This window comes from Amphiura filiformis, chromosome 2 (assembly GCF_039555335.1).
Source record: "Amphiura filiformis chromosome 2, Afil_fr2py, whole genome shotgun sequence".
NCBI classification, from domain to species: Eukaryota; Metazoa; Echinodermata; class Ophiuroidea; order Amphilepidida; family Amphiuridae; genus Amphiura; species Amphiura filiformis.
This window is the reverse complement of record NC_092629.1, coordinates 38,107,276-38,135,254: the sequence shown is the minus strand read 5'-3', so window position 1 is coordinate 38,135,254 and position 27,979 is coordinate 38,107,276. Positions and strand designations below refer to the sequence as shown.

Here is a 27,979-nt window from a genome sequence, read left to right as displayed (position 1 = left end):
TATACTTCAAACTTTTGAGTGATAAAAACGAAGCAAATGTACCCATATTTTAAGAGTCTATCAAAAACTCAATTTCGCCACAATGCAGATACGACCTTCTTGCATTCACACGACGATCTAGGACATCTACATGCGCTTCTGGTGCAATGAGGAACCTATTTTAATCATACCTCAACTACTTTTGGCAAACAAAAGGATCTAAAATAATAATTATTACTTATAAATTGAAGGGATGGGTGTAATATGGTCCTAACCCTCCAAAGACACATGTTACTGGTTTTAAGAGAAACCATTTTGACCACATAGTTGGAAGATACATTAAGCACATAAGCATAAAGTACATGGGTTTTGCAACAGATAATGTGAGATGCTGGAATTATTTGTGTAATTATTATTTGAAACCATTCACTTGTAATTTGAGGGTTAGCACTATGTTGCACAATAGATCATGTACTAACATTGATGTTTTTGTACCTTCATTTTATACCCTGGAAACGCTAAATAAATTGGATATTTCTTATAAGAAAATGACAAATCTAAAAGTTTGGGATGAAAAAACATGTTCTCAGTGATTCCAAATAGAGATTCAGCTTTCAGTGTTTCTAGATGATCTGAGAAACTGCGCTGAAATGTTGGTGCAATAGTGTTAACCATCAAAATAGAAGTGACTCGTTTAAACCTGATTGGACAATATCTTAGATAATCATTGATATTGCTGATTATATAACACATAGTGTTGATAAGCACAATGATCAGATGAATTTTGTTAAGAATGATCTAGACACCAGCTTTACAAATATGTTTTAAACGCAACTGTTTTGAAACCAGTAAACAAATCGGTTGAAGAATAGGTGAGGGTTAGGACTATATTACACCCACCCCTTCAATTGCATCTAGCAATAGATTTGTATCTCGCAAAGTGTATTCTACTGATCCGTACCTGATTTTCTGACTTTGGTAAATGGTGTCATGAAGACTAGGCTACAACTACCCATAGTGTAGATAATATACTAATGATAATAATAGGAACCGAATTTAGACCCGCGAGATTATGCCATGTTAACGTGAGCTTAACACCCAAAACACTCGAGTGTTCCTCATCATTCCAAAGGCGTGCATGGGTTGCTGAATTCTGCCCCGAGAGGTAATGTAATATCGGTACACGTTCCACTGCATGCTCATAAGTGCTTAACATGAGAGTACCAGGAGTATAACGATGCTAGGAAACCTATAGTAGTGGTTTATTAGCTACTGGGTACGATACACCACATTAGTTTAAGAAACAATAACGCTTTGCTGCCTATAGAGAAATTTGTAATTATCTCCCCTATAATAAGACGAGCTCTTATACTAGCATGCCCGAAAATAAGAGTGGTTTTTTTTGTGTTTAATTATGAGCTACTTTTAGCTGATTACAAATCGTCGTTCAAGTGTCAATAAAATACTCTGATGAGCCATTATGGTCTCGACTCCAGTGGCACAGTTCATTAACATCCGTTTAACAATCATAGGTCAAATGTTGACCACCACTATATATGAGTTTTCGTACCCAACAGATCGATGAATGCATACTTGTATCCTGGGAGATGAGCATATTGAATGTATGAAGTTACATGATACAACTACTCCGGTGATATTTATTATAATAGCAAAATAATTATTAGCAGGCGAATCTAGTCTCGCGAGATTATGTCATCATGAACATGAGTTTAACACCCAAAAAACACTCAAGTGTTCCTCATCATTCCATAGGCATGCATGAGTTGCTGAATTCTGCCCCCGAGAGGTTGTGCAATATCGGTACGTTTCGCTATAGGCGATGTAAAGAAACTGGCAGTGGTTGTGTGAACTACCGGGAATGACACACCACAATAGATCTAGAAACACCTAAACGCTTTGTTGCCTTGAGAAAATTTTAATTATCTCCCATAAATATTGAGATATACTATTAAGAGTTTTTTTCGTTGAAACACTAATCATCTTTCGTTCGTTATAATCAAGCAGCGTTCTTAGAAATACCTGAATATCCCAGAAAGTAATCTTACTGTGGGTACTATCGGCAGCGATACAAACCTTTCATTTCATATCAATTTGTAAGCGCTCTTTAGCAAAGTCATAGTTCATAGAATTTACAACAGACGAAAATAGTAACTTTTTGCACAAGATTTGCAATTTAAAGAGAATTGGCAATTGCTCATTGAAATGAAGTTAGTATATGGACAATATAAGTGTGCTCTTTCATTTAATGACATAAATCTGAAAAATATTATAAGGATCACTTGAGGTTTTGACTTTTAAAAATACATTTTGGCAGAAAACAATTGTGCTTGGCTAGGTCGTTTTCAACAGATTTACCACATTCGCCTTGCTATAAACATTGAATTGCGTTATCTGTTGACGTAATAAAAAAGTGTTCACACAGCTCTTATGATGCTATGCACTCAACCGTGTAGTGTAATCAAAGACTGTGTAGAGACACTTCACTGCTTGCTTGGAAGTTTGTGGACGAAATTGTGTGCTCAGGTGTATCGAGGTGGAAACTGTGCATTAGATGGTTTATAAGAGAATCGTTTTGTAGCTAAACCTTTTCATATGATACCGACAGGGCATTATCATTCTGAAATGAAGAAAAGGGGCGTTATTCCGAATTAAGAAAAAATCTAACCATGACCTTATCCCTAACCCGTATCATTGGCTCTAACCCTAATACGGTAATTGTTATCCGCTTTCTTTTTGTGAAATTCCTCTTTAAAGTTACATTCTAAGTAATCTTACTGTTGGTTCTATCGGCAGCGATACAAACGGTACATTAATTTTATTCCGAAAGTTTGTTATTATTCCGAAATTACGGTATATAGCCTATCAATAAAAAACAGAAAAAATCCCAGAAAAAACAAAAACAAACAAAACAACAAGAACACCAACAACAAAAACTAAGAAAACAACAACAACAAACGTACAAACGAAAACAAAAACAAAACAACAACAACACTCTTGACGCGTAAAGTAAGTTCTGTTTTGGCCAAAGCATATACTATTAATTTCAGAGGCATTCAGTTTGCAGATGCAGAGAGACTGTGTCACTAGATTGCATAACAATTTAAAATGTGTTGTATTTTTGTAGCTAAGTGGTTAAGTATCGATTTGAATATATCACGATGGATCAAATACAACTGCCATTAAGTTAATCCAAATAATAATTAGTTGGCATTAATGCAGGATATGATCAATTTGTGGGACTAATTAATTAGGTCTAAACCAATTTAGACTTGAGTCGAGTTTCAACGATTCCATGACGTTTTGTGTGTTATAGGGTCTGTTCAGGTCAGAGAAGATCCTCATCTTCTCTGTTCATTCAGACTTGTTGATGAATGAATTCAACCAGGTAACTCAATAACTTTTACCAGACAAGCAAACAAACCAGACAGAGCGAACCAATCTGATAAGAAAACAAAGTGCAGTCACGGAGGATATTTTTTCATTAATTTTTGTCAGACCGAAAATTCAAGAACCATAAAACCTACCATGAATACGCTGATGACAAGACAACAACCATGACACACTATGGACCATAATGGCCTCATCCCGGTGGCATAGTTCAATAACCTCAATTGAACAATCATAGTGTAAAATTTGAAGAGTATGAGTTTTTGTACCCACATTATCAAAGGTCATTCAATGAATGTGCAAATGTATTGGGGTTAAAGAACTGTACCTTGATATATGAGCATATAGTCCTATTATGCATTAAAGTCTTGGAATAACCTCACTCGAATGACCTTGTGTTTATAGGGCACAACTCATAGACAGCAACCAAAGCCATTGGTTAATAAGAGTTATCGAACTATGGTATTGACAATGAGTCTGTGCACAGTCTGTGTTAGCTCATTTATTGAATTTTAATAATTAATGCGTTCATCTGGTTTTATAGGAAAACACACAGTGATAGAATAAATTACACTCTAAATAATTAACATCAAGATCCAGCCTCCCATGAACTGTAATTTATTTTTCATTAACATAATTTTACACATTTAACGGTATGCCTTGGCAAGTCAAAAAGCAGTATACAGGGTGTCCCAATAAAAATGACCGTATTTGTTATTTTGTCATAATTTCAAAAGTACATACTGAAATCACAAAATTTAAAAGGGAGATTGTATCCAGAAATGGAAACAAACAAAAAATACATAGAAAACATACACTCTAATTTCACACTATTATTATTTTTTCTAAATGAACAGTATATCTCATCAAAACGAATAGTTACGGGATCAAAAATAAATAAGTAGGGATCTTTGGCGGGGTCTAATGTAATTTGTACATAGAATTTTCAACGTTTTTTCTATCCTTATTCTTGCTCAATTAAAAAAATATTTTGGCGTATATAAAATTGAAATAAAATTATCTGCTTCTTAAACGACATCAAATGTGCTACAATTGGGTATCATGAATCGTTATATGATGTGCAGTAAATATTCATAGATTCTTATACATAGGATGCTTCAATTCAATATTTCATTAAAAACCCTCTCACTCGGCTATTTAAAAAAGGTAACCACGCTTCCCTAGAATGTGCAATAAATTAGCATTAAAAGTTTTCTTATTTTAGCAGCATTCTAGAAACACTTGTCATTTGGCGAAAAGAGGAGAAGTACGAAATTGAAGTATGGGAATGATGATAGACATGATAGATTGAATTATAATTGGCTATTCCAGCTGAAATCCATACACCCCTATGGTAGACATGACCTTAATCTTCCACACCGGGAGTGTGAATTTCAAATGGATTTACCTGAATGGGTAATTCTATTTGAAAGCTACACCCCTGAGATTAAGGTAATGTCTTCCATAGCGGGTGTATGGATTTCAACTGGAATATGCCATGACGCAGACACGATGTTACCGCATTGAAGATGATGCAGTTATAGATTTATATTGATTCCATTACCGGTAATGGTAATCACCATGTTTATAATTACATAACCCGTGCGTTGTGACATTCAGCAACCATTCATTACAATTCAAGCTAAACTGTAAAATCATAAAATATAGCAGACACATAACAAACAATGATACATTGCTCATATCTTGTACGGCGTGTATCTCGATACAATGTCACAATTCAAAGAAAAATATTAGAAATATAACGCGTAAAGGTTCTCTTTGTTCACCCGACTCAAGAATGGGATGGGATTTATCCCACCGTGTATGGGATTCATTCATATTCATTCATATTCATCCATATTCATTCATATTCATTTATACTGCGCCAATAAAGTAACCTTACACTTGGAAAAATAATCACAATTTCAAAACTGGAAGATATTGGGGTAAATTTGTTTTTTTAATAGATGCCCTATCTAATCCTGCACATTATAACACCACATTGAATCCAATGTGACTTCAAGAAGCAAAGTTACAAGCATTTGATTAGACGAAGGTCCAGTTTTACAGTGACAAACTGGCCTATTCAAAACTCCACAGACTAGACATCTGGTTTGAGAGTGGTGAATGGCTACATTGGATTCAATGGGGTGTCATAATGTGCAGGATTAGATAGTGCATCTATTAAAAAACAAATTTACCCCAATATTGTTTAGTTTTGAAATTGTGATTATTTTTCCAAGTGTAAGGATACTTTATTGGCGCAGTATATATTCAATCATATTCATTTTAATGAATGAATGAATGAATGAATGAATGAATGAATGAATTAATTAATCAATAAATTAGTTAAAAAAATAATTAATTTATTAATTATTAATTCTATTAATTAACTAATTAATTTATTAATTCTATCTATTCATTCATTCAATCAATCTAATGATTCATTGATTGATCCATTCATTCATTCATTCATATTCATTCATTCATTCATTTATATTTAATTCATCAATCATCATACAATGAATGCATTATTCATGATTTCAAACACTTGCATCCAAAAATATGGTGATTTACGTAAAGTGGAGAAATCCTAGTTTACCCATTTGCCCTTTTGATGTATTGATGTGATCATCGATCATCGATAAATACCTCTTGAATAGCCTATGGCTCAATGTATAGAAATTGAGCCAGGTGAATTTGGTATGCCAAGTAAATTGACTGTTATTTTGAAAACAAAAGCTCTAAATCCCATAGATAAAAATCTGTCTGGGCCGATATCATAACGAATAAATATTTGTCGATATTCCGTTTCCTCTAGCATGTCTTATCAAAAGGATTTTTTTATAACTTCACATTGTTTTATTATTCATTCATGATCATTCATGATCGGCAGTGACAAGGAGGGGCATTGATCTTGAAGATTGGCGTTTTTGTACTTTCGAGCCCATTACAATTTTCGGCAAATCCTCCCCCCCCCGCCCTGTGAAGAAGTCCTGGAAACGCCACTGAAACTCGGAAAAACCTCGTGAACTGAAAAGTGATTGAAAAGTATGGTAGTTAAAGTATCGTAATTTAAAAGTGTGGTATTTTATTTTAATAACTATGCTGATATATTTTAACATGTTTAAAATCAATACCAATGATGGTATACGGTATAGTCGTCCTAGTTTAAACATTCAACAAAATGTAGCAAAAATTATAACAACTAAATCAGGGGTCCATACTTTATTTTGAATTCATCTATACAATCTAATAAAAATCATTTCAGTTTCATCAGTTATTTGACCGGATTTTTTAACTTAAATGAAACACAATGGTAACTTATTGTGATTGCACTGTTGATGATTGGTTTTCCTATTGATAATTAAACAATTGGGTTTTTTAATTTTATTTTTAATGGTTTCTTTTTAGAAATATATTATTATCATGTAATATCAATCGTTCTCTTCTAAGCATCATATTTTTCTCCGAATTATAACTATTGCAAATTGCAATATGTAAAGACACTTTAAAAAGGGGCTGTGCAATAATTATGAGCTCTGGGAGGAGGGTAAAATTGGGGGGGCAATACATTTTTGGCGAGCCGAAAGGGGGGGGGGCAAACAAATTTTGGCAAGCCAAGAGGGGGAGGGGGCAAGCGATTTTTGGCACACATCAGTTCAGTTCAGTTCAGTTTATTTCATCCATTCAAAATACATGTTAACATAATACAGAATAATATTTTCTTGTATAAAACAGTGTGGAACATTTTAAATTATATGACAAAAGTATGAGAAACAGAGGATGAGGATGCCACCAAACGCACAGCGTGATGACGTGGCACCCTATACATAGTGTTTCAATTTTACAATAAGCAAAACAAAATTTAATACATTAGGAAAAAAAACCGAACAAAGACAAACAAGCCTTGTAAGTAGAGAAAATACAAGATTTACCAATGCAAAATTCAAAGTATACAATGCATATTAAATAAGAAATAATTTTATAACCAGTAGGCATATCTAGAATATTAAGTCATTTTAGGCAATTTCCAAAATATTACATGAAAAAGATGTATTGTAAATGTAACAAGTATTGGATATAGGCCTACAACCTTGAAAACAAAACATGTATGCATGAGCAAATCAGAGGCCTAAATCCAACATTTACATGTGAATTTGTAAAAAGGCTAGTACCTACAAAGTAAATGATAAATATAGCAAATGATAATGATATTCAATATTGAGTTACATACAAAAAAATTGTTGGAAAATAATTTATTGGGGACAAACTCCAACCAAGATCTACCCGCAAGGCAGAGGGACAATATAACACAAACACACGAAAACAAGTCCAATCTGAGATATATTTTAATATAGTAATAATAAAAAAAAAAAAAAAAAATATTTGATCCATTAGCCAGAAATGTAGCTACTGATGAGATGCTTTTTAAAATTAGTTTTGAAGGATGACACAGAGGGGCTGGATTTGATTGACTGGGGGAGTGAATTCCATAGTAGAGCACCTTGAATCTTAATGGTATTATCAGCAAGTTTTGTTTTTGGTTATTGGGGTGCCTTAATAAAACGCTCTAAAAAGGCTTAGGAAAACCGTACAGAAACGCTTAAATATGCATATTTTTGTGCTCGATGCGCTCGCAACATAGACCATTTCAGGTTTCCAAATTGGGATCCCACAAATTTGGCATGTGCAAGGGGGGGGGGGCAAAGATTTTTTGGCTGGCCAAGAGGGGGGGCTCATAATGATTGCACAGCCCCTTATTGCCCATTCAATATTTACGCCAAGGGTGGAATGTGAGGTTTGAAAAAATAAAATCACCAAAATATTTCGCGTTCCCAGCAATGCCAACTAGCTTTCAAACATGTCAAATGTCGGATTCCCCCCTTGATTTCCCAATTGCCACCATTCAAAACTTTACATTTCCCTTCATGGTTCACATACCAAAACTCATATTTCCCCCCTCAAGACCCCAAAATTGTGTTCGGATGCCTCTTCAAAATTCACATTCCCTCTGAAGTAAAAATTGAACGGTCCCTTATAGGATGAATATTTTTACAAGATATTCCTTCTCTTGCATGCTTTTATGACATTTTGATATGAACATTGTATCTATAGATAATGGCAGGAAGCTATTATTAAGCTATACATGTCGAAACCCATCATCAATATAGCATATAGTAGAAATGTAATAATGCTTAATGAAAAGCAGATTGTGTACCCATAATGCGCAATATGCATAGAAAAATGGGAAAGCAATAACATTGATCTTTCCCTACTTCCCTAAAATGTACGACTTATTAGGTATAAGTCACGTGAAGACGATTTAGTTGACTCGGGCAAGAACCAGGTTGCTGCTGTATTCTGCAGGAGCCCGTATAAATAAGTATATAATAAAATTCCCTTTAAAAGGGAAAGCCAGCCTCAATGTAGAAGAGGTCTTGTAATTAGTTTTGGTCAATGTGAAAGGCATTTTAGGATCACGCTTACATCTACATGACAGTCCACCAAACCATCAACGATGAGAACATGCACACTGAAACAGCAGAAAACATTAATTCCTAATCTCATGTCAACTCTTTTAATTCATTACATGTACTCCAAATTGTTCTGGTCTGTTTGTTTTGTTGTTGTTGTTGTTGTTGTTGTTGTTGTTGTCGTTGGTTTTTTTGTCTTTTCAGCTTTTTACCCACGATATCTCAATTTCCAATTTTGTAATACCAGAGCTTACGAACTCAATATCTTCGCTTAGGAATGTCCGATTTCACTGCTTTCGATATACACACTGCCGGTTTGAGTTAACTTACATGTACATTTTATTTTAAAATAACTTAATTAATTCGCAATGTATAGTTTAAGCCTACTATATTATAATAGATAGTGGCCAGCACATTTATAAAGGACTGGTTACTCACTACAATCTTCACTCTTAAACTGTGTTTTTCTGAATGTGCTGATCATGTTGATTGCTAGTCGGAAACTCCTGCGAAGCTATGGACATGGCATCTTACATACTCCATTCTATAACAGTCTGCCTAGTGCCTTGTGTGTTTTCTCTTCAATCATTTTGTTGAATGTAATTTTATGAATCAAATAGTTATGTGTCATTTTATTTATAATAAAGAAGTTATTAAATTAATAAAGTAAGACAATTTATTTATCTATAAGTGCATGTCAAATGGGGTACATTGTTCAATACTATACCGTGTGCAATAAGTAAATTCCCCCCTGGCACTGCCTGGGGAGTTCATTGCTGGAGGCAAGATGTTTGTACAGCACCAAACAACCACTGCAAGATGGTAACTGACATATCGTAGCATATCTCAGCGTTTACAGCATCAAAATCGATCAGATTTTCGCAATTTTACAGCAATTTTCCTGGGAAGGTGAAATTTAAAGGTCCTTGGAGCTCACAGACTTTTAAAAATGGCGTCGCGCGGTTGAAAAGCGGTTAGAAAGGAGTCAACAAAGGCGGAAAGGGAACTTTGTGTTAAACTTAAAAGACAAGGTTAAAGCTCAAATGAGATTAGAAAGCTATTGGGACGTAGCAAGAGATGGGTTAACAAATGGTGGACGCGGGGAAGGCAACCAGGACCAACACAGTTTACCAATAGGAAAAGGTCAGGTCGCCCTACCGAACTGACACCTTCTGACAAATCTATTCCCCAATCCACGTTGAGGGCGCTTGTCGACCGGCACTGGGTCCAAAGAGTCCGAAATGTTTTTGAACGCAATGGTGACAACAACTTCAGATCAGATAGTCAACAAAACTAAGGAATGGATAAGTTTCTATGATTTTCTATCACTGTTTACACTTGTATTAAGGGGGGAATTTACTTATTGCACACGGTATATATGCATAAATTATGCCCATATTATAGCTAGGCCCTAAAAACTTTATTTTGCATCGGATTTTTCCTGTTGAAAAGACAAAACTGATGTTTATGATAGCAACCATTTCATCAATAACATTTTGAGTCATTTTTATCCATAAAACGACACAGGATATGATAGATAACTACTTTCACATCAATATGGTCCATATGATCACAGATTGTTGAGAATCTGTGATATGATCCGGTGATATGATGAAGATTTTGATTCTATAGATCTGTTATCAACATGATATCACGCTGTTCAGTGGTCAAGGAGTAAGGACCCCCGGTCAAGGACACTGATATGACATCATAGGTGATGTCAGATTTTCTTCTGCTGACCATATGATGCTATATATATTAACTATTATTGTTACATTTAGGCCTTTAAACTTTTAAAGTCATAATTAATTAGTTCAAACATAACTTTGGTAATACTCACTCGTTTTCGTTCGTTGAAACGGCAAAACATACTTACTTTTCCTAACAAATCGAATTAAAATATTTTAAAAAAAAATTAACCACAAAAAGTAAAAAAAAAAAATCATTCCAATACCACTAAAATATAATCTCTTGAGTAAACTGACCCCAAACCTGAAACAGGTACCAGCCCCGAATGGGCTGGCGAAAACAGATACTCCTGAGTCTAGACTATTATCCTGTTTGCAAAATGAGACATAGCTCAATCATATTCCTTTTAGTTGGAACTACCTTACAATAAAAGTACTGAAAATTTTAATATTTGTCCCATTTTTTAAAACAATTAAAGACCAAAAAACACGTATAAGTGTGTTTCTTTATGTTGTGATCAAGCCTAACTTGTAAAAAGTCCAATATCTATATGCGCTTTAAGTTTTAGCAAAGAAATTCTATATACTAATATTTTTGTTTGTTTGTTTGTTTTCCCAGGTTGGTCCGTGAAGGAAACATGCTAATCCTTGGGAAATCCATGGACCGTTCCAAGCTCATACTATAAAAAAAGCACAAGCCTGGATAGCCAGCGTAGGCTAATAAAATGCATGCTGGCATAGATAGCTTTGATAAACAAATCAAGAAATGGAAGAAAATAGCAAGGAAAAGGAGAAAGGAGAGAAGGCCACTCCCAAACACAAATGTACAATTTTAGCCCTTACTTCGTGAGAAAGGAAACTGGAATTCCAATCTCAAGCCCCGATGCAATTGACTTTAGCAAACACAGTTTCCATTCTATTTTGTAACCAATTATTAAAAATTGACATAAGATTTAAGAGTAATATCTTGGCCTATGATGTACTCTGCTCCGCTTCACAAACGGATGTTAATCATATTGTATCGTTATGATATACGTCGTTATGATTTGATTTTGTTGTAAAATGTTTCAAAACCTACAATGCAATATGGGAAACCGTTTTTTTTTAACTCCTCCCGTAAGTATATATAGCATAGAACCACGACCTGTACGTGTCAATGCGATAATAATGCTATATAGCTATTTGCTTACCTGGTCAGTAACGCCTTACGGTAAAAACAACATCTGAGCCACGAGGGGCTATACGTATATTGTATCTTACCATAGGACAAAAGGATTTACTATTATAGGAACCACTATGCGTAGTGTATTATAGTGGAAGACGAATAGTGTTATCTCCTATGACAGCATGTCTGTTAATGTTAACCCAGACCAGGAAATTAACATAGTAATTGCATAAAATGTGGAGCAGTGTTAAGAAAAATGGAGCGTTGTTAAGAATGTGGTTAAAACATACAAAACTAAATTATTACTAGATATACATGCGACAAATTGGTGTGGATGTGGGTGGGGATGAAGGTGTGAACGCATATTATATAACTGATCGGTACTTTTGAGCTATGTAGGCCTATTCGTATGTATACCTCTCTGCTTGTGACACACTTTTCACGAAAAAGAAAAAAAGTGCACAATGATGCATAATACACTGACAATCTATTATAGAAGACAAGTGTTGGAATTCTGTGACTGTGTGTATATACAGGGTGTCCCATAAAAAATTACCGAGCGAATGAATTTGGATGTAAGTCGAGAAATAGACATCGGAATCCACAAATCTAAACATCAGCGTGTAGCCCATCTTATTCTGCATCCTATACGTCAATTTTACTGGAATCGGTTGACTGATTGCGAAGAAATGAGCGATTACATAACGCATGCATCAATTCACTTCATTCCAAGTTTGAAAGAAAGATCATTCAACACAATGCACACTAGTGGTTAACTGTCAATGAGCTTCATATTTTGTTCTGTAAAATCCTTTTCGCTCTTTTTGAACAACCTGTTTCTTGCAAAACATTTAATTAGGGTTTGTTCAAAATTGAAAACCTGCACGATATTGAAACGAAAGCTTGCATATAAGATGATGCTCGGTACTTGTAAATATATTTTTCATTAATGTCGTTATAAATGTTGCATAAAGAATAATTGCATAAAGAATTCCAGCTGGCTTAAAAAATTCTCACACACATTAATGTTTTTGGAATATTTCCAAGAAATTGTAATGCTAAGTTTAAATCTTTAAAACCGTCAAAATTAATGTTGCATGGTATCAAACATCACACTTTAAGCTGTGAGCACTTGTTCGTTGTTATTCTTGGCTCAAATGTTCTTTGGAACAGCCTAACAAATTTGCACAACATAAAGAATTGCAGCTGGAAAGCTTCCAATTGCAGAAATCAAAGTTTTCTCGGGCAAACTGTTATTTATCTTCAGTGAAAGCATGAATGACATAACAACGTCCGATTATAAAATAGATAGTGTGATGTGGACTCAATTTAATGAGATACACAAACTTTGTGAAGCGGTGAGCGAGTATGAAAAAAGCGCCTGTTGATCAAACTTGGAATGAAATGAATTGATGCACGCATTATGTAATCGATCATTTCTTCGCAGCCAATCAACCAAATGAAATAAAATTTTATATGTGATGCACAATAAAATAAACTATGTGCTACATTTTAAATTATTTGATTCTGATGTCTATTTCTCGACTTCCGTTCAATTTTATTCGCTCGGTAATTTTTTCTGGGACACCCTGTATAAAGGTTAAACACATACAAGGAAAAACAACATTATTGGTAGTAGTTGCACATAAATGTAGAGCAAAGTTAAGAAAATGGAGCAGCGTTAAAGTTAAGATGTTTAAAACATTATCATAAACAAAATTATTACCAAATATACATGCGACAAATATGTTTGGGTATATGGGGTGGGGTGCGTTAGTGTTTTTTTTTTTTTTTTTTTTGGTGAACGTGAATGGATACTACAGAACTTGATGGTAATATTGTAAGCTATGTACCATCCGTATGGAGACCTCGTTCCTTTTATAGACATTTTTGTAATGAAAGAAGAAAATAATGTGCACATGGATGCATAATGCATTGCAGATGATGACGTGAGTGCGTATTCTGTGACTGTGTATGTGAATGTAAAGGTTAAACCAGGACTAGGAAAGACAACATTATGTATAGTAATTGTACAGAAGTGGAGCACTGTTTTTCAAGCATCATATTCTTCATCTTAAAGGGGTGGTGTGTGGATGTGTGTAAACCTCGTAACTCCCATAGCTGCTAGGTGTTACATATGTAGGGTATAATATATTTATATCGTACATATTTAACACCTATCAGCATTGTACATAATTAGTACCTATACTATAGGAGTTACACACATCTACACACGCATTTATGATAAAGTATAGAAGATGCTTGAAATGTCTTCTTATGTTAAAACTACTCAATTTACACGTTATATAGGTCTACTTAGATTATAACGTGTAGAGACCTTGTTAAGTTAAGCATATCTAAATGTTTCCAAAAAAGATAAACAAATGAACACCGATCGACGCTGCATAGTAATTGAAGGAAAGTGTCAGGTTACCTTTTGAACTATTAAGGGTAGATGCGGTATTGTCGAAACAGCCAAAATATCTTTATTAAAAACTATATTATTAAAAACTAGCCCTTTGATAGTTTTGCGAAAGTTTATTCTACAAATCATACTTTGAAAACGAGCTTTATTAAAAAAAACTGGATTTATTGTTGTTAATGAGTTATGTAGGCCCCTACGTTTTACAAGTGTTGTTGTTTCAGCTCTCTTTACAACATAACTCAAGAACCACAGGACCTACAAAAGTATAGCTGTGATATTTGAATTCTTCTACACACTCGCTATAAAATGATTAATGCAATTTTTGCCAAAGCTCACTACCATTTCCAAGATGTTGTGGACTACTAAATCGCAATAGTCTAAAATAGTTTCTAACCTAAACACATGTAGGCCTACGCTAAAATACAAGTGTGGTGTGTGCGGATGCAGCTCTGGTGCGGATGGGTGGAGTGTGTTACCGCATATTGACCGCATATGTAACGCATATTATGATTTGTGGATACTCTTCTCAACCATCCCTATGTGGACCTCAATATTTGTGAGACATTTGATGTGAACAGTGACACACAGTGCATAGCAGTTGACAAAAACATCCGTCGTATAATATGTACGCCTGTAAAGGTAAAACCTGGTCCAGGAAAGACGACACTATATGTTATGCGATCAAGCAAAATCAGTCGAAACTAGGAAATATTGATTTTGTGATATAGCCAAACAAAAGGAATATTTCCTTTTGTTTCCTGTTGTTTTGGAAACTCTTTAATTGCTCATATCTTTGGACCTGGTTGTTCAATTTCAATGTGGTTTTCTGCAAAATGCAGCTTTGTAAATGCATTTTATTATCCCATAACAAATTGAAAATTTAATATTTCCGAGCTCCGACTGATTTTGCTTGACCGCATCACATAATAGAAATTGCACAAATATGGAGCAGTATTATGAATATATGTTTGAAGGATACCAACAGCTATAGACTGCATTTTGTTTACAGATGTTACTATCAAATGTTATAATCTTCAACATAGCCAGCGCCATTTGGGCTATTCCAGTTCAAATCCATACACCCCTTATGAAATACATGACCTTAATCTCCCATACAGGGAGTGTGAATTTCAAATGGAGTTACCCATTCACGTAGTCCCATTTGAAATTCACACTCCATGTGTGGAATATTAAGGTCATGTCTTCTATAGGGGTGTATGGATTTCAACTGCAATAACCCGTCAATTCAGCGTATGAATTCAAACGAGGTTAAACTCAATTTTTTTTTAATTTGCATAATTTTGATCACTTTATTCAAATTATGCTTTCGTATTATTTTCTATATAATTTCAGTCACTGAAATCCATTTGAGTCAAGAATTTCCGTCTATAAGGCTATCACCGCGTGAGCATGCATACCGACATATTATTTTTGAATGAAATTACTACTATAATTGATCGTTATGTCTATTAAAGTATACCAGAGCAGCGCTCAATTAATTAAATCGACGTACGTGACTCCTCTCAGTAATTACCCTCAAATGCAACATGGTTTTAATACGCATATAATTATTGGCAGCCACTTGAAATATAATTTTTATTAGGTTTGTATTAAGTGTTTGATGATCGGTTCTTATCAATTATTTTTTTATTATGCTATCTATCAGACTTAGTGTACACTGATAATATGGTTGTTTTAAACCTTACACAGCGCGATTATTACAAAAAATATTATGATATGCATGGTTATTATTAAGATTTTTTTATTAATCTGTTATCCAATTTTTTGTAAGACATTGAAAAGAAGAAGGTAGACCTAGACACCCCCTATGGAAAGCATTACCGTATATCTGTTTAAAAAAAGGGGGAGCGCATTGATTTATAGTGCGCTACGCACAGACACAACGCCTTGACGTTGATCCACAAGTCTCAGCACACTTTACTACGGAAAGCCATATCGGATATGTAGAAGAATGATGCGGAACCGTGAAAAGTTGTATGTATATATGATGATGAAGACGTTGAATGATGAAAACAAAATGTTGTATTACGAAGAATCCACGGACGTCTTATATCCGAAATGGCTTTCCGTAGGGTAGGTAGGCCTACTAAGTATAGGCCAATTTCAGTTGAAAACCTTGCACACCCTATATTAAAGACATGACCTTTTAAAATAATTTTCCACACAAGTATAAATTTATTAAAATTGGATTACCTGAATGGGTGACTCTGTTTAAAATCCTACACCCTTGAGTTGTTGTTAAATGGTTTATAGAATGATGTGGGGCTGTAGTGGTCAGCGACAAGCTGTAAAGTACGGAAAGCCATTTCGGATATGACGTCCGTGGATTCTTCATTATACAACTTTTTATTACATCATTCAACGTTTTTATCATCATACATACAATTTTTCACTGTTCCACATCATTCTTCAACATATCCGATATGGCTTTACAGGCTTTCCGTACTAAACTTGTATCATGTTGAAGGCTATGGCTTTAGCATGCAAAGCATTAAAGATGTACACATAATGTAATGCCTGAGCATGGTAAACGCACCATAGCATCGATTGGAAGGACATAGTTATCACTAAAATAGACGCGACATTGGCATGGCATTGGCAAAGGAAAAATGTCTCTTGTCTGTCTTCACTTTTGATTTTGCTCTCGCAATATTATTAGATACAAGAGAGACTAAGTTATATTTACTTCGAAAACTTATACACTATAATTTCGTACTATTCCGAAAACTTATACATTCTAATTTCGCACTTTTTGAATAGAATACTCACTAGTGGTGATCCCGTAACTATTCGTTTTGATTGTTCGTTTTGATATTATTATCACTTTGACCCGACAATGCTATCAAAATGAATAGTTTTCGTTTTATTTTGGCATTAGATGGTCTATAATTTTAGCAAGTAAACTATTCAAATTGACAAGATCTCCAACTCATTATTTGACAAGATTACCCATTTCATTTAGACCAGATTCTGTATAATTTATATGTCCCCCTCTGACAAGACAAATTATTCAAATTTGATAAGTTGGGTCATTTTTTACAAGAACCTATTCATTTTTTAAATGACGAGGCAATCTTATCACATTTGATGAGCTTCTTGTAATTTTGATGAGAATATGTGATTCATATTAAAGAGAAATCTGTTATGTCACCATGTCTGAATAGTTTCCCTTGTGAAATTTGATAAGTTTCTTATCAAAGTTAAAGCCATATTATAACATTTGCCCTCAAAAAAATTTTAAATTCTGGTTTTTACACGATTGGAAGCTCTATAGTCCGAAGGTTCTTTATTCCGACGGTTCTTTAGTCCGAAGGTTCTTTAATCCGACGGTTCTTTATTACGAAGGTTCTTTATTCCGACGCTTCTTTATTTCGAAGGTTCTATCGTCCGAATTTTAAAAAAGGTTCCATAATCCGAATATTAAAAGAGGTTCTTTAATCCGAATTTTAAAAACGGTTCTCTAGTCCGAATATGAAAATAGGCTCTATAGTCCGAATTTTAAAAAGGGTTCTATAGTCCGAATATGAAAATAAGATCTATAGTCCGAATTTAAAAAAGGGTTCTATAGTCCGAAATTGCAAAACGGTTCTATAGTCCGAAACGGATACCGTGTTCTTTAGTCCGAATTGGTAAAAAATTTCTATAGTCCGAATTTTTATAACATTAACGTATACTACATTTTGAATACAGAACAAACAAACAAAATGGGAAAGGGAATTAAAAAATATCGAACGAAATCAAGAATGAAACAATGAACAAATGAATTAAAGAACAAACTAAACGACGAAAAAAAGAAGAACGTTTCGGAAAAAGGTATACGAAAGAAAGAAAAAACAACGAAAGACAGAATGAAAACGAACACAAAAAAGGGACAAGCAATCCCAGGGCCAGCCGCCATCACTGCCAATTGCATGCATGTTACCCGCTCGCAGCCTTGATAAAAGCCAGCCCAGCAAACACAAAACATTTTCGACATCATTCGCAAAAGGTTATAAAAGGTTTTCAGAAAACGTTTAAATGTCGGGTTATATAAAGGGTACATTAATGGTATAAAACGTTTTCATAACATTAAAAAACATTTGCTGGTAATTTACTGCACAGCAAACACACAAATGTTTTACAGAAAACATTTAAATGTCGGATTATATAAAGGGTATAAAAACGTTTTAATAACATTCCAAAAACATTTTTGAAAACTTGGTACAAATCATTCTAAACGGAATGTTATTTTGGGGTTGAAAAAATATTTTGCAAAAAATGTTTGCCCAAAATATTTACAATAACGTTTTTAAAATGTTTTCACGACCTTTATATAACCCGACATTTAAATGTTATTATAACGTTTTGTAAAAAAAACATTTTAAGAACATTTCTGTCTTTGCTGGGTGCAAATATTTTAACATAATGTTATTTAAGTGTTGACAAGATATTTGGCCAAAAATGTTTGCAAAATAGTTTACAATGACATTTCGAAAACATTTAAAAAATATTGTTGTAGTGTGTTTTCATACAAAACGTTTTAAACGATTTCATGACCTTTATATAACCCGACATTTTAATGTTATTAAAACGTTTTTACCTAAGCCAAAACCCAAAATATAACTTATTTAAAACGTTTTAAAAACGTTTTTGTGTTTGCTGGGAGCCATGATATTTTACACCCCCTTCAAATCGCAAGATAAAATCGTACTATTCTGTAAACAAATTTGTTTTAGACAAAAGCCGCAGCATTTACATGCATCGCAGGCTATTAAAACTAGAGCTCAAATACACCGTATAGTGTTGAGTCTCTTACTAGTATATACTATTATAACGGAATGAATAACAGATAAAAATGATGAAAATACCATCAGAATAAAGATAAACGTCAATGTATGCTACGGAAAATATCCAGAAAAAGCAACCATGTTGAACTTCATCGGATATGTATTTAACAATTGATGATTGACACTGAAACAAATGATGAAAATAAAATTCGGACTATAGAACCCGTTTACCAATTCGGACTAAAGAACACGGTATCTGTTTCGGACTATAGAACCGTTTTGCAACTTCGGACTATAGAGCCTATTTCCATATTCGGACTATAGAACCCTTTTTAAAATTCGGACTATATAGCCTAGTTTCATATTCGGACTAGAGAACCGTTTTTAAAATTCGGATTAAAGGACCTCTTTTAATATTCGAATTAGGAAACCTTTTTTAAAATTCGGACTATAGAACCTTCGAAATAAAGAAGCGTCGGAATAAAGAACCTCTTTTTAATTTTTTTCGGACTAAAGAACCTCTTTTAAAATTCGGACTAGCGAATGCTATGAACACATGTTCGGACTAGCGAACCTTCGGACTAAAGAACCTTCGGATTATAGAAGCGTCGGATTATAGAGCAGTCCCCCTTTAGTCAATAAAGATATTCTGCAAAAATCAAGACTTTAGGTGCTGCAGTTTTGTCAAAATCCGAGATTTTGAATAAAACGATGGAACCGGCGTTTTATTATTACGATGTAAATATTAGTCGAACACGTATGCACAGTACGTACACGGCGTGCGGGATACACATACACACACCCAGAGGATCGTACCGTATTACAACCGCGGGAGTAACATGCATGGGCGCTAGTATATAGTTAATTCCAATTTTCTATGCTTTACCTCACTTGTTCGGCTCAAAATTAAAAGTGGACATATCTGACAGTAAAAGCTAAAATTTTATGGAAAATAAATACTAATCTATTTTTACAGAAATGTGGCTTTAAATAGATCGTTTTAAGAGTGTAGATCAGTTGTATAGTTTACTTAACAGTTATGTAGTCGCTATTATATCAAACTTTAATGGAGTTTTGTCCTTTATAGGTCCGCGATACTTCCGTGAATATGACATAACGTGTTAAAAGAGCAACGTCCAATTTTTTCACAGTGTAAAAATACTGTTTATTGTACAATCAATTGTCGCTTAGCGAACAAATTCAAAATGAGATACCTAAACTGTTGTTGAGAATTATAGCCTTATATTATAGCGTTATCCCATAATGAACTATGTACATGGTTACAAAATACACTGAGTATTTACCATGTTTACATGTTATTATTTGATTTTAAGAAACTGCTACATTAAAATATTGTCATGTAACCATGTTCGCTTAGTATTTTACAGCACAGTTTATACTGTTATTATTTTGTTTATGCCGTAACCTTTAAGTTCATTCATAATTGAAATGATTCATAATTGATCTTTGTACCTGATCATGGTGAGGCTTTTATTTACATTTCTTCAATATCTGATAACAATAATACCTCAGTTATCCGCCTTCCAAAATAATAAAAGAAATGCAATCGAGCAGACTTATTTGAAACAATATGCCTCTGAAATAAAAATGCAGTCATGCTATTGTTACAATCCATGCATTAGTCCAAAAAGTATTTGATCTAAAAAGGGTTATAAAATTAAGATTTATGACATTTTTGGTATTAGCCTATAAGGTAAGGATTACTCTCTAAATTCCAGGGACTTATTAGAAGGACAAAACTTTGAAAAGACTTAAAATTCAAATCTAATGGATTTAAATTTTACTCTAATAAAGATTTGAATTTTAAGTCTTTTCAAAGTTTTGTCCTTCTAATAAGTCTCTTAGACTTATTTTTAAATCTTAGGAATTTAGAGAGTAGGGCTAGGATTAGGGTTAATGTTAGGGATAGGCTAAGTTTAGGGTCAGAGTTTGGATTAAAGACAGGGTTGTGTTTAAGGTCACTAGGGTTAGGATTAGCACATGCGTTTGGGTTAGGGTGAAGTTTAGGGTTAGGATTCTTTAGGGTTAGGGCGAGTAATATGGATATGGCTAAGCGAGGGTTAGGGTGACAGTTAGGATTAGAGTCAGGGTTAGGTTTTAGATTAGGTTTATAGGTTTAGGATTAGGGTATAGGTTATATGCTAGGGAGTAAGGATTAGAGTGTATACTATTGGGTTTTGGGACTAATGACCATGTGGACTATTTATACCTGTAACGTTGTGGATATCGCATTCTTACTGCGATCGATATCAGTCTAATTAAAAAACATCTGTCTCCCAAGTAAGAAGACAGTATCTATAATTAAAGACAGAGATAAAAACAATTTATCGCGTCTGATGTCACTGTCAATTACGATCCTTGATTGGTTTACACAGGTTAATCAGCGCGTAAAGGAAGACCGATCTATCTGGTGCTGATCGGAGAAAAGGAATAGCAGCAAATGGCGAAAAATTACGTACTTTTACAAGGCAAAAAGCAACTTTTCTAGGCATTGTGGACATGGTGCCTTCACCAAAGAAAGTTTCCTACTATAAATACCCAACTTTTGAGATGGTTTGCATGTCGAAAGGTGCAAAATTAACAATAAGGCGCCCGGTTATAAATCCGCGTTCAGCAAGTCATCATCACGACACTTGTAAACAAACCGTGCTCGAATTTGATTGACAGATGACGTCAGACGCGATAAATTGTTTTTATCTCTGTCTTTAATTATAGTGTGCGATATTGTATGCCACACTACGTTGTTTAATCCTCTATAGGATCAGTAATGCCAGTAACCTACTTTCCAATCATATCCTAGCACCAGGAGGGACCCTAGCATAAAATGCGTAATACACACATCGTACTACCTGAAATTAAACAGTGTATCTTATCCTGAATATCTTACTGATCAGCCGACTCTTACATAGTAAAACCTACACAGCGTTTGCTATACCTGTAAGTGCGGCATGTATCAGAAATATGTTACATTCCAACGAAAGCTCTTGGAAATCAAGGTTGTAAATATAAGGGTTCTCTATATTAGTTGAAAGCATTGTTTTTTTGTTTTTTTGTAAATTCTCATTACCATATATGGACTCAACATGAAAAGTGCATTAAATTGAGTGCAAACAAGCCTAGTATTGGTCCAGTGGATCTTAAGATAGCTTTTGATATTTTGAGAAAAACTATCTCAAAACTTGGACTTTTTATGTTAAAGCCTATGGCTAGCACGCAGAGCATTAAGCATCTACATCCAAATATATTATAAAAATTCTAGTTGATCCACTTTTCCCTATATACTGTGCGATCACACCTCTCGCTTGTGGAGCAACATGCTCAATGTTTGGAAATTGGACCAAGCATGCACCAGTAAATTGACTGTCACTTTAAAATAAAAGCTTTAAATCACACAGAATAAAATCCTGACTTGACCGATATCATGCTACATATGACCACCAAAAGAACAATATTTTCGATATCCTTAATCTTTTAGATTAAAAAAATTTAAAATTGTAACATTTTGTGAGGTACACTGATGTTTCTTGATTCTTAAGGGTAGACTAGGTATTGTTGGTCGAAACAGCCAAAAAATTGATTTTCATTATCTAAATCAATATATTATTGAAAAATAACACTTTGATGTTTTGCGAAAGTTCATTCTACAAATCATATACTTTGAAATCTTGCTTGATTTATTGTTGTGAATGAGTTATGTACGTTTTACAAAAGTGTTGTTGTTTCAGCCCTCTTTACAACCCCGTGTTTACAACCTAACTCAAGAACCACACGACCTACAAAAGCATATCTGTGATATTTGAATTCTTCTGCACACTCGCTATGAAATGATCAATGCAATTTTTGCCAAAGCTCATTCACAAGATGCTGTGAACTACCAAATCGCAACAGTTAAGATAATTGCTAACCTTAAACACAACATTGGATCAGCTGACTCTCACATAACAAAAAACCACATACATGTAGCACAAGCAATGCCTGCAAGTAGTATTTTATTAACTTTCATTGACTTACCTGTAAAACGCATTCTCCATAGCGCTTACAAAGCTCACACTGCAGCGTGAAAAATACCCTGGTTTTTCCATCGTAGCTACACAACTCGCCATGGTAAAAATATTATTCCAAATGTTCACTTAGTAGAGAGAAAAATATCCAAAGTTGATACAAATTCAGCTTAAATCCAAAGCGATGTTACTGTCACAACACAGTATTATAAAAGCACATGTAGCTCTGGTGTATTTTCCTCGATATAATTGCTTTAATTCTATCAATACATTGATAATTGATCATGACATAGTTATAGTCACGGTGAGTCGGAGATGCGTGAGTCGTATATGTACGTGTGAGGTGCTGATATGTGGCTTATGCACTGACGATAGATAAGAGTGAATAATGGAATGACTGGTTGAGCTGGGGATGACAGTGTTTCATCGTGGAGAGTATTCAAGCGTGGCGCGAAGCTCAAGAGATGATGAGAGGTTATTCCTTCATATCGTTACTTTAGCTGATGAATTAACCTCTTGACTGCATGTCTGGCATTTGAAAAACGCGGTAACATTTGTTGACAAGACGGAATTACTCCGGGAATTTCTCCGGGAATTACTGAAAGAAATTTGTTTGATTTATACAATTTGTATTAAAAACTCAGTCGAGTTTTCCAAAGTTGAAAAAAAGACATAAATAAATAACGGATAGTTAATGCTATGAGGAAGAGGTAAGTGAACTTTTGCAACGTGGCCATGTTTATTTATACGGAGTCTATTTACACTTCAAATCTTTTGAAATCCATTCATAAAACATATTGCAGGAATCGCGTAAATCACTCAAATACACATTTATTAATAATTTCTCTACCGCCGGCGTTTTGCAATATATTATTGTTAACATCAAAAATGAAATAATCGAATGCGCAAATATTGCGGTCTATACCCTCGTAAGTGACAAGAATTTGGGGGCTCGTCCGGGAGCCCCCAACAGGCCAATTTTGTTCTATTTTCGGCGTGGGCCCTATTTTATTTTGGATTGGACGATAATTTGGATTATAAAACAATACGATGTTTAGGATGATTTGGCACACACATTTACACTATCACATTCTAGTCCGTATTCAAATATGAGGCACATCTGTCTCATATTCTTACATTTGTATTTAAAACAAGTATATAATTTTCATGATAGGACTACTAAGTAATCATTCTTAATTTTAGAAATTTAATACTCTCAACCTGGAGGACAAAATGTATTTTCAACATGTAGGAGCCATAAAGAATAAGAATAATAATAATAATAATAAGAAGAAGAAAGTAAGAAGGAGAAATAAGAGAGGATGAGGAGGAAGAATAAGAATAAGTATAAGAAGAAGAAGAGAAGGAGGAGGAAGAAGAGGAAGAAGAAGAGTAAAAAGAAGAAGAAAATGAGAAAGAAAAAGAAAGAGGAGAAGAAATAAGAGCGGAAGAGGAAAAAGAGGAAGAAGAGTGAGGAGGAGGAGGAGGAGGAGGAGGAGGAGAAGAACAAGTAGCAAACGAAGACAAAAAAAAAGATGAAACACTCTATAAGAAGAGGAAGAGGAAGAGAAAGAAGAAGAGGAAGAAGAAGAAGAGGAGGAATTGGAAGAAGAAGAAGATTATAAATCTTTATATAAGTATTTTCAATATGTATAAGCCATAAAGAGAGAGAGGAGGAGGAATAGAAGAATGGGGAGAAGAAAACGAAGAAGAAGAAAAAAAGTAAAACAAACATTCTACGAAAACTACTGACTATACTATAAACCCACCCTGTCAAACACAAAATTAACAAAAATGAGACTGCAGGGAAAGCGTTATACGAATTTACTTGTTACCTCGGATACAGAAACCAATCCATCTGATGCATCATACACAACCATAATAATTGTAAAGAAGAATGGTAATTTATTCTTGAGAGGTCACAAGTGATAATTATTTTAAGACGCACTAAGTGCATTTCAGTTATAGTTTTCCTCCTGCATGGTGTAACCTCTTTGTCATATACTTATTACTGAAATTTTATACACTCTAAGATACTCAAACAAACGTTGGAAATATGCAAATCATGCATTGGTTGTGTCTAACATAAGGCAATGGCACGCACTCCGCGTACTACCCGCTGTGCTTTCGGATGCAGTGCTTTCGTGCGGGTTGATGCATTATGTATTGTTTTTAGTGACAATTTAGAGAATAAAGTATTGTTTTTCGCCGCTGGAGTGCATCTATCGTCTCATATAACACGGGCGACATCATTATTTTAAGTAAAACAACGAGGTGAAGCCGAGTTGTTTTACGCCAAAAATAATGATGTCGCCCGTGTTATATGAGACGATAGATGCACGACAGCGGCTAAAAACAATACCTTTATTCTCATTCTTAAACACTTCAATTCAAATAAAAATATCATACAAATTTTAATCAAATTAAATCCTACATTTTGCAAGGAATTACCTAGGGATTAAAATCGATCAGTCCCGTTGTTGCTGTGCGCCTCCGATTGGTCCAAATAGCGAGTACGCGTATCGCGTCGACGCACACGCGCTGTCCCGTGTGATATCGTGTCATATCACACGGGTAAAGCTGGGTAAGAACCAATAAGATTGCAGGAACGTTCTCAAGTGTTTAAGAATTTGTTATAAATATCATGGGTTTTTTGATTGTGTATGAAATAGGTTGATAAAATGCGTATGTTCAGTTCACCTGTAGTCAGTGGCACTCAGCGTGTGCCATTGATCAGCAACTGACAATGTCTTTTCAATTTGGAAAACATTTTTGCATGGCATGGTGGATGCCCATTCAAACATTTTTGTTACACAGTAAATCACACTGCAACGTTTTTGAATTGCATCAAATGACATGTTATTCACTCATCAATTTATCTGTCATTCTGAGTTTGTAAACAAGTGTGGTAACAGGTTGCAGCTAACAAAATTCTCTACACGTTCATCTGGATGTTATGGCTTTGAATTCATAAGCAGTTTTAATATTCATGAGGCAATGAACCAATGGCAGCGGATCTTTGATAAGTTCGTTTCGTGCATTTTGTTCATAAATAGTTTACATATTCATGAGGCAATGAACCAATGGCAGCGGATCTTTGATAAGTTCGTTTCGTGCATTTTGTTCATAAATAGTTTACATATTCATGAGGCAATTAACCAATGGCAGCGGATCTTTGATAAGTTCGTTTCGTGCATTGGTTTTGTTCATAAATGGTATGATATTCATGAGGCAATGAATTACTGCGTGACGCGAGCGAGTGATCTACGAAGCGCTCGGAGCTTGGTCAATTTAAACACGGGTGAGCATTTCTGAGCCACCAATGAGATATTTTTATATTACTTTTGTTTTTGGTAATTTTTGAATATCTTAATAAAAAATACATTTACAGCAACGATTGTTTCACGATGTTTATGAACGAGGTTAAATGATAAAAATCAATATGCACTATAAGTCTTGCTCTTTCATTTTTCACATCACAATGCATTCCCCATTCAGGGTCGTGTATTGATCTGGTAAAAATCAAGGGCGCGTGCATTGATTTTTGTCATTTGCACTACAACAAAATCATATTCAGCAAACACAATATTGATTGTTCTTAAAACGTTTATTCAAAACGTTTTAATAACATTTAATATTTATTTTATGATTGTTATTAAAACATGTTTACCCTTTATATAAACTGACAATTAAACCTTTTCGGTAACACGTTGGGTTATTGCATAGGGCCCTATAAAGATAATTAGCTTTGGATAATTAATTACGGAAGGGTTTTATGGAGTTATTAATTATTTATTAATTATACTGCTCTAAGTTATGACATGCAATCAGGTACTCACTTGGATTGGTTTATACACTGCGCACAAACAGCATCAGAATATCACTATTATACTAAAATATGAGTTTTTAGACCTTAATATTGTTTTCCTTTTGATATTTTATTTTTAGAAAAAAAAAGACTTAATTTGAAAACAGATTTTCAAAGTGAAAAAAAGACTCGTTCGCTTATATAACAATTAATGTTTGGATTAAAATCATGGGCTCTTGTTCAAGTGTAAAGATTAGTTTTGTGCACAATTTATGATAAATGCTTATATCTTTGCAACGTTATTGCTTATATTGTTACTTTCTTTTTTCTTTCTTTCTTAAGTTCATATCAGTTCAAAAATAGATAATTCAAAATCCTAATTGACGATAATGTGTATTGTTAGCTTAACATGCATTAATGCGAAAGTTTATTTGATTTCAATTCAAAACTAATCTTAATTGTAACTCAAATGTTATTTAACAATATCCCTATTAAAATGTTGAGCGCCATCCTCGATATTCAAGGAGCGCTTTGTTGCAAAGATGGCGCTGTTTAAAAAAATAAAATCAGACGACGGTGGCTTATACTAGCTTCTACTTAGCCTCGTCCAATGACAATATTGCGATGTCAAACAAAACGACAACCCAGCAGCAGGTACAAACCAACACGTTATAAATCTACCATAAATCTTGATACTTTTATCACAATTGTGAATGTGAGTTGAGAGCAGGCAAGGCCGGAGGCAAGGTGGGGTTTGGAGGTGTGATGGCACAAACAAAAATTGCGCAAACATTTAGGAATACATGAGGATTGACAGAAAAGACAAGATGTTACTGATTCAACTGTAACACTGTTGCCATGATCTCTTTAGATTTTTTTTCTGAGAAGCGAAATTGCATTACTGAACATGTTCATCAGGACTGTTATGAAACATAATATTAGAAATTTCTTAGTTCTAGTCCAATAAACAGTACTCACTGTGGACGTTTCGATGTCTACCAGACATCTTTTTCTACACTATTGGTTTTTTGTTCTTCTGTGTACCACTGATGCTGATGGTTGCTTAGCAATGTGGTTGCCAGTTCTCTTTCCAAGAGGATTGTCAAACACGTGACTGAGAATGTATTGCCCCTCGTCCCTGTTCATGATGGTCTCATGTTTTCTGATTTCTATCGCCTCCTTAATCCACCGCTTGTATCTATCTGCCTCTTTACCTACTA

General features: G+C 34.4%; 1 protein-coding gene across 1 annotated transcript in view; it reads right to left on the bottom strand.

Annotated features, from left to right (window-relative positions):
* LOC140140539 (patched domain-containing protein 3-like) overlaps positions 1–23,318 on the bottom strand; it is a 260,394-nt gene extending 237,076 nt beyond the window's left edge. Inside the window, exon 1 of the mRNA XM_072162300.1 lies at positions 22,962–23,318. Coding sequence (XP_072018401.1) covers positions 22,962–23,053 — 92 coding nt within the window. The 5' untranslated portion in view covers positions 23,054–23,318. The remainder of the gene's footprint in view (positions 1–22,961) is intronic.
* Between the last annotated feature and the right edge of the window lie 4,661 nt (positions 23,319–27,979).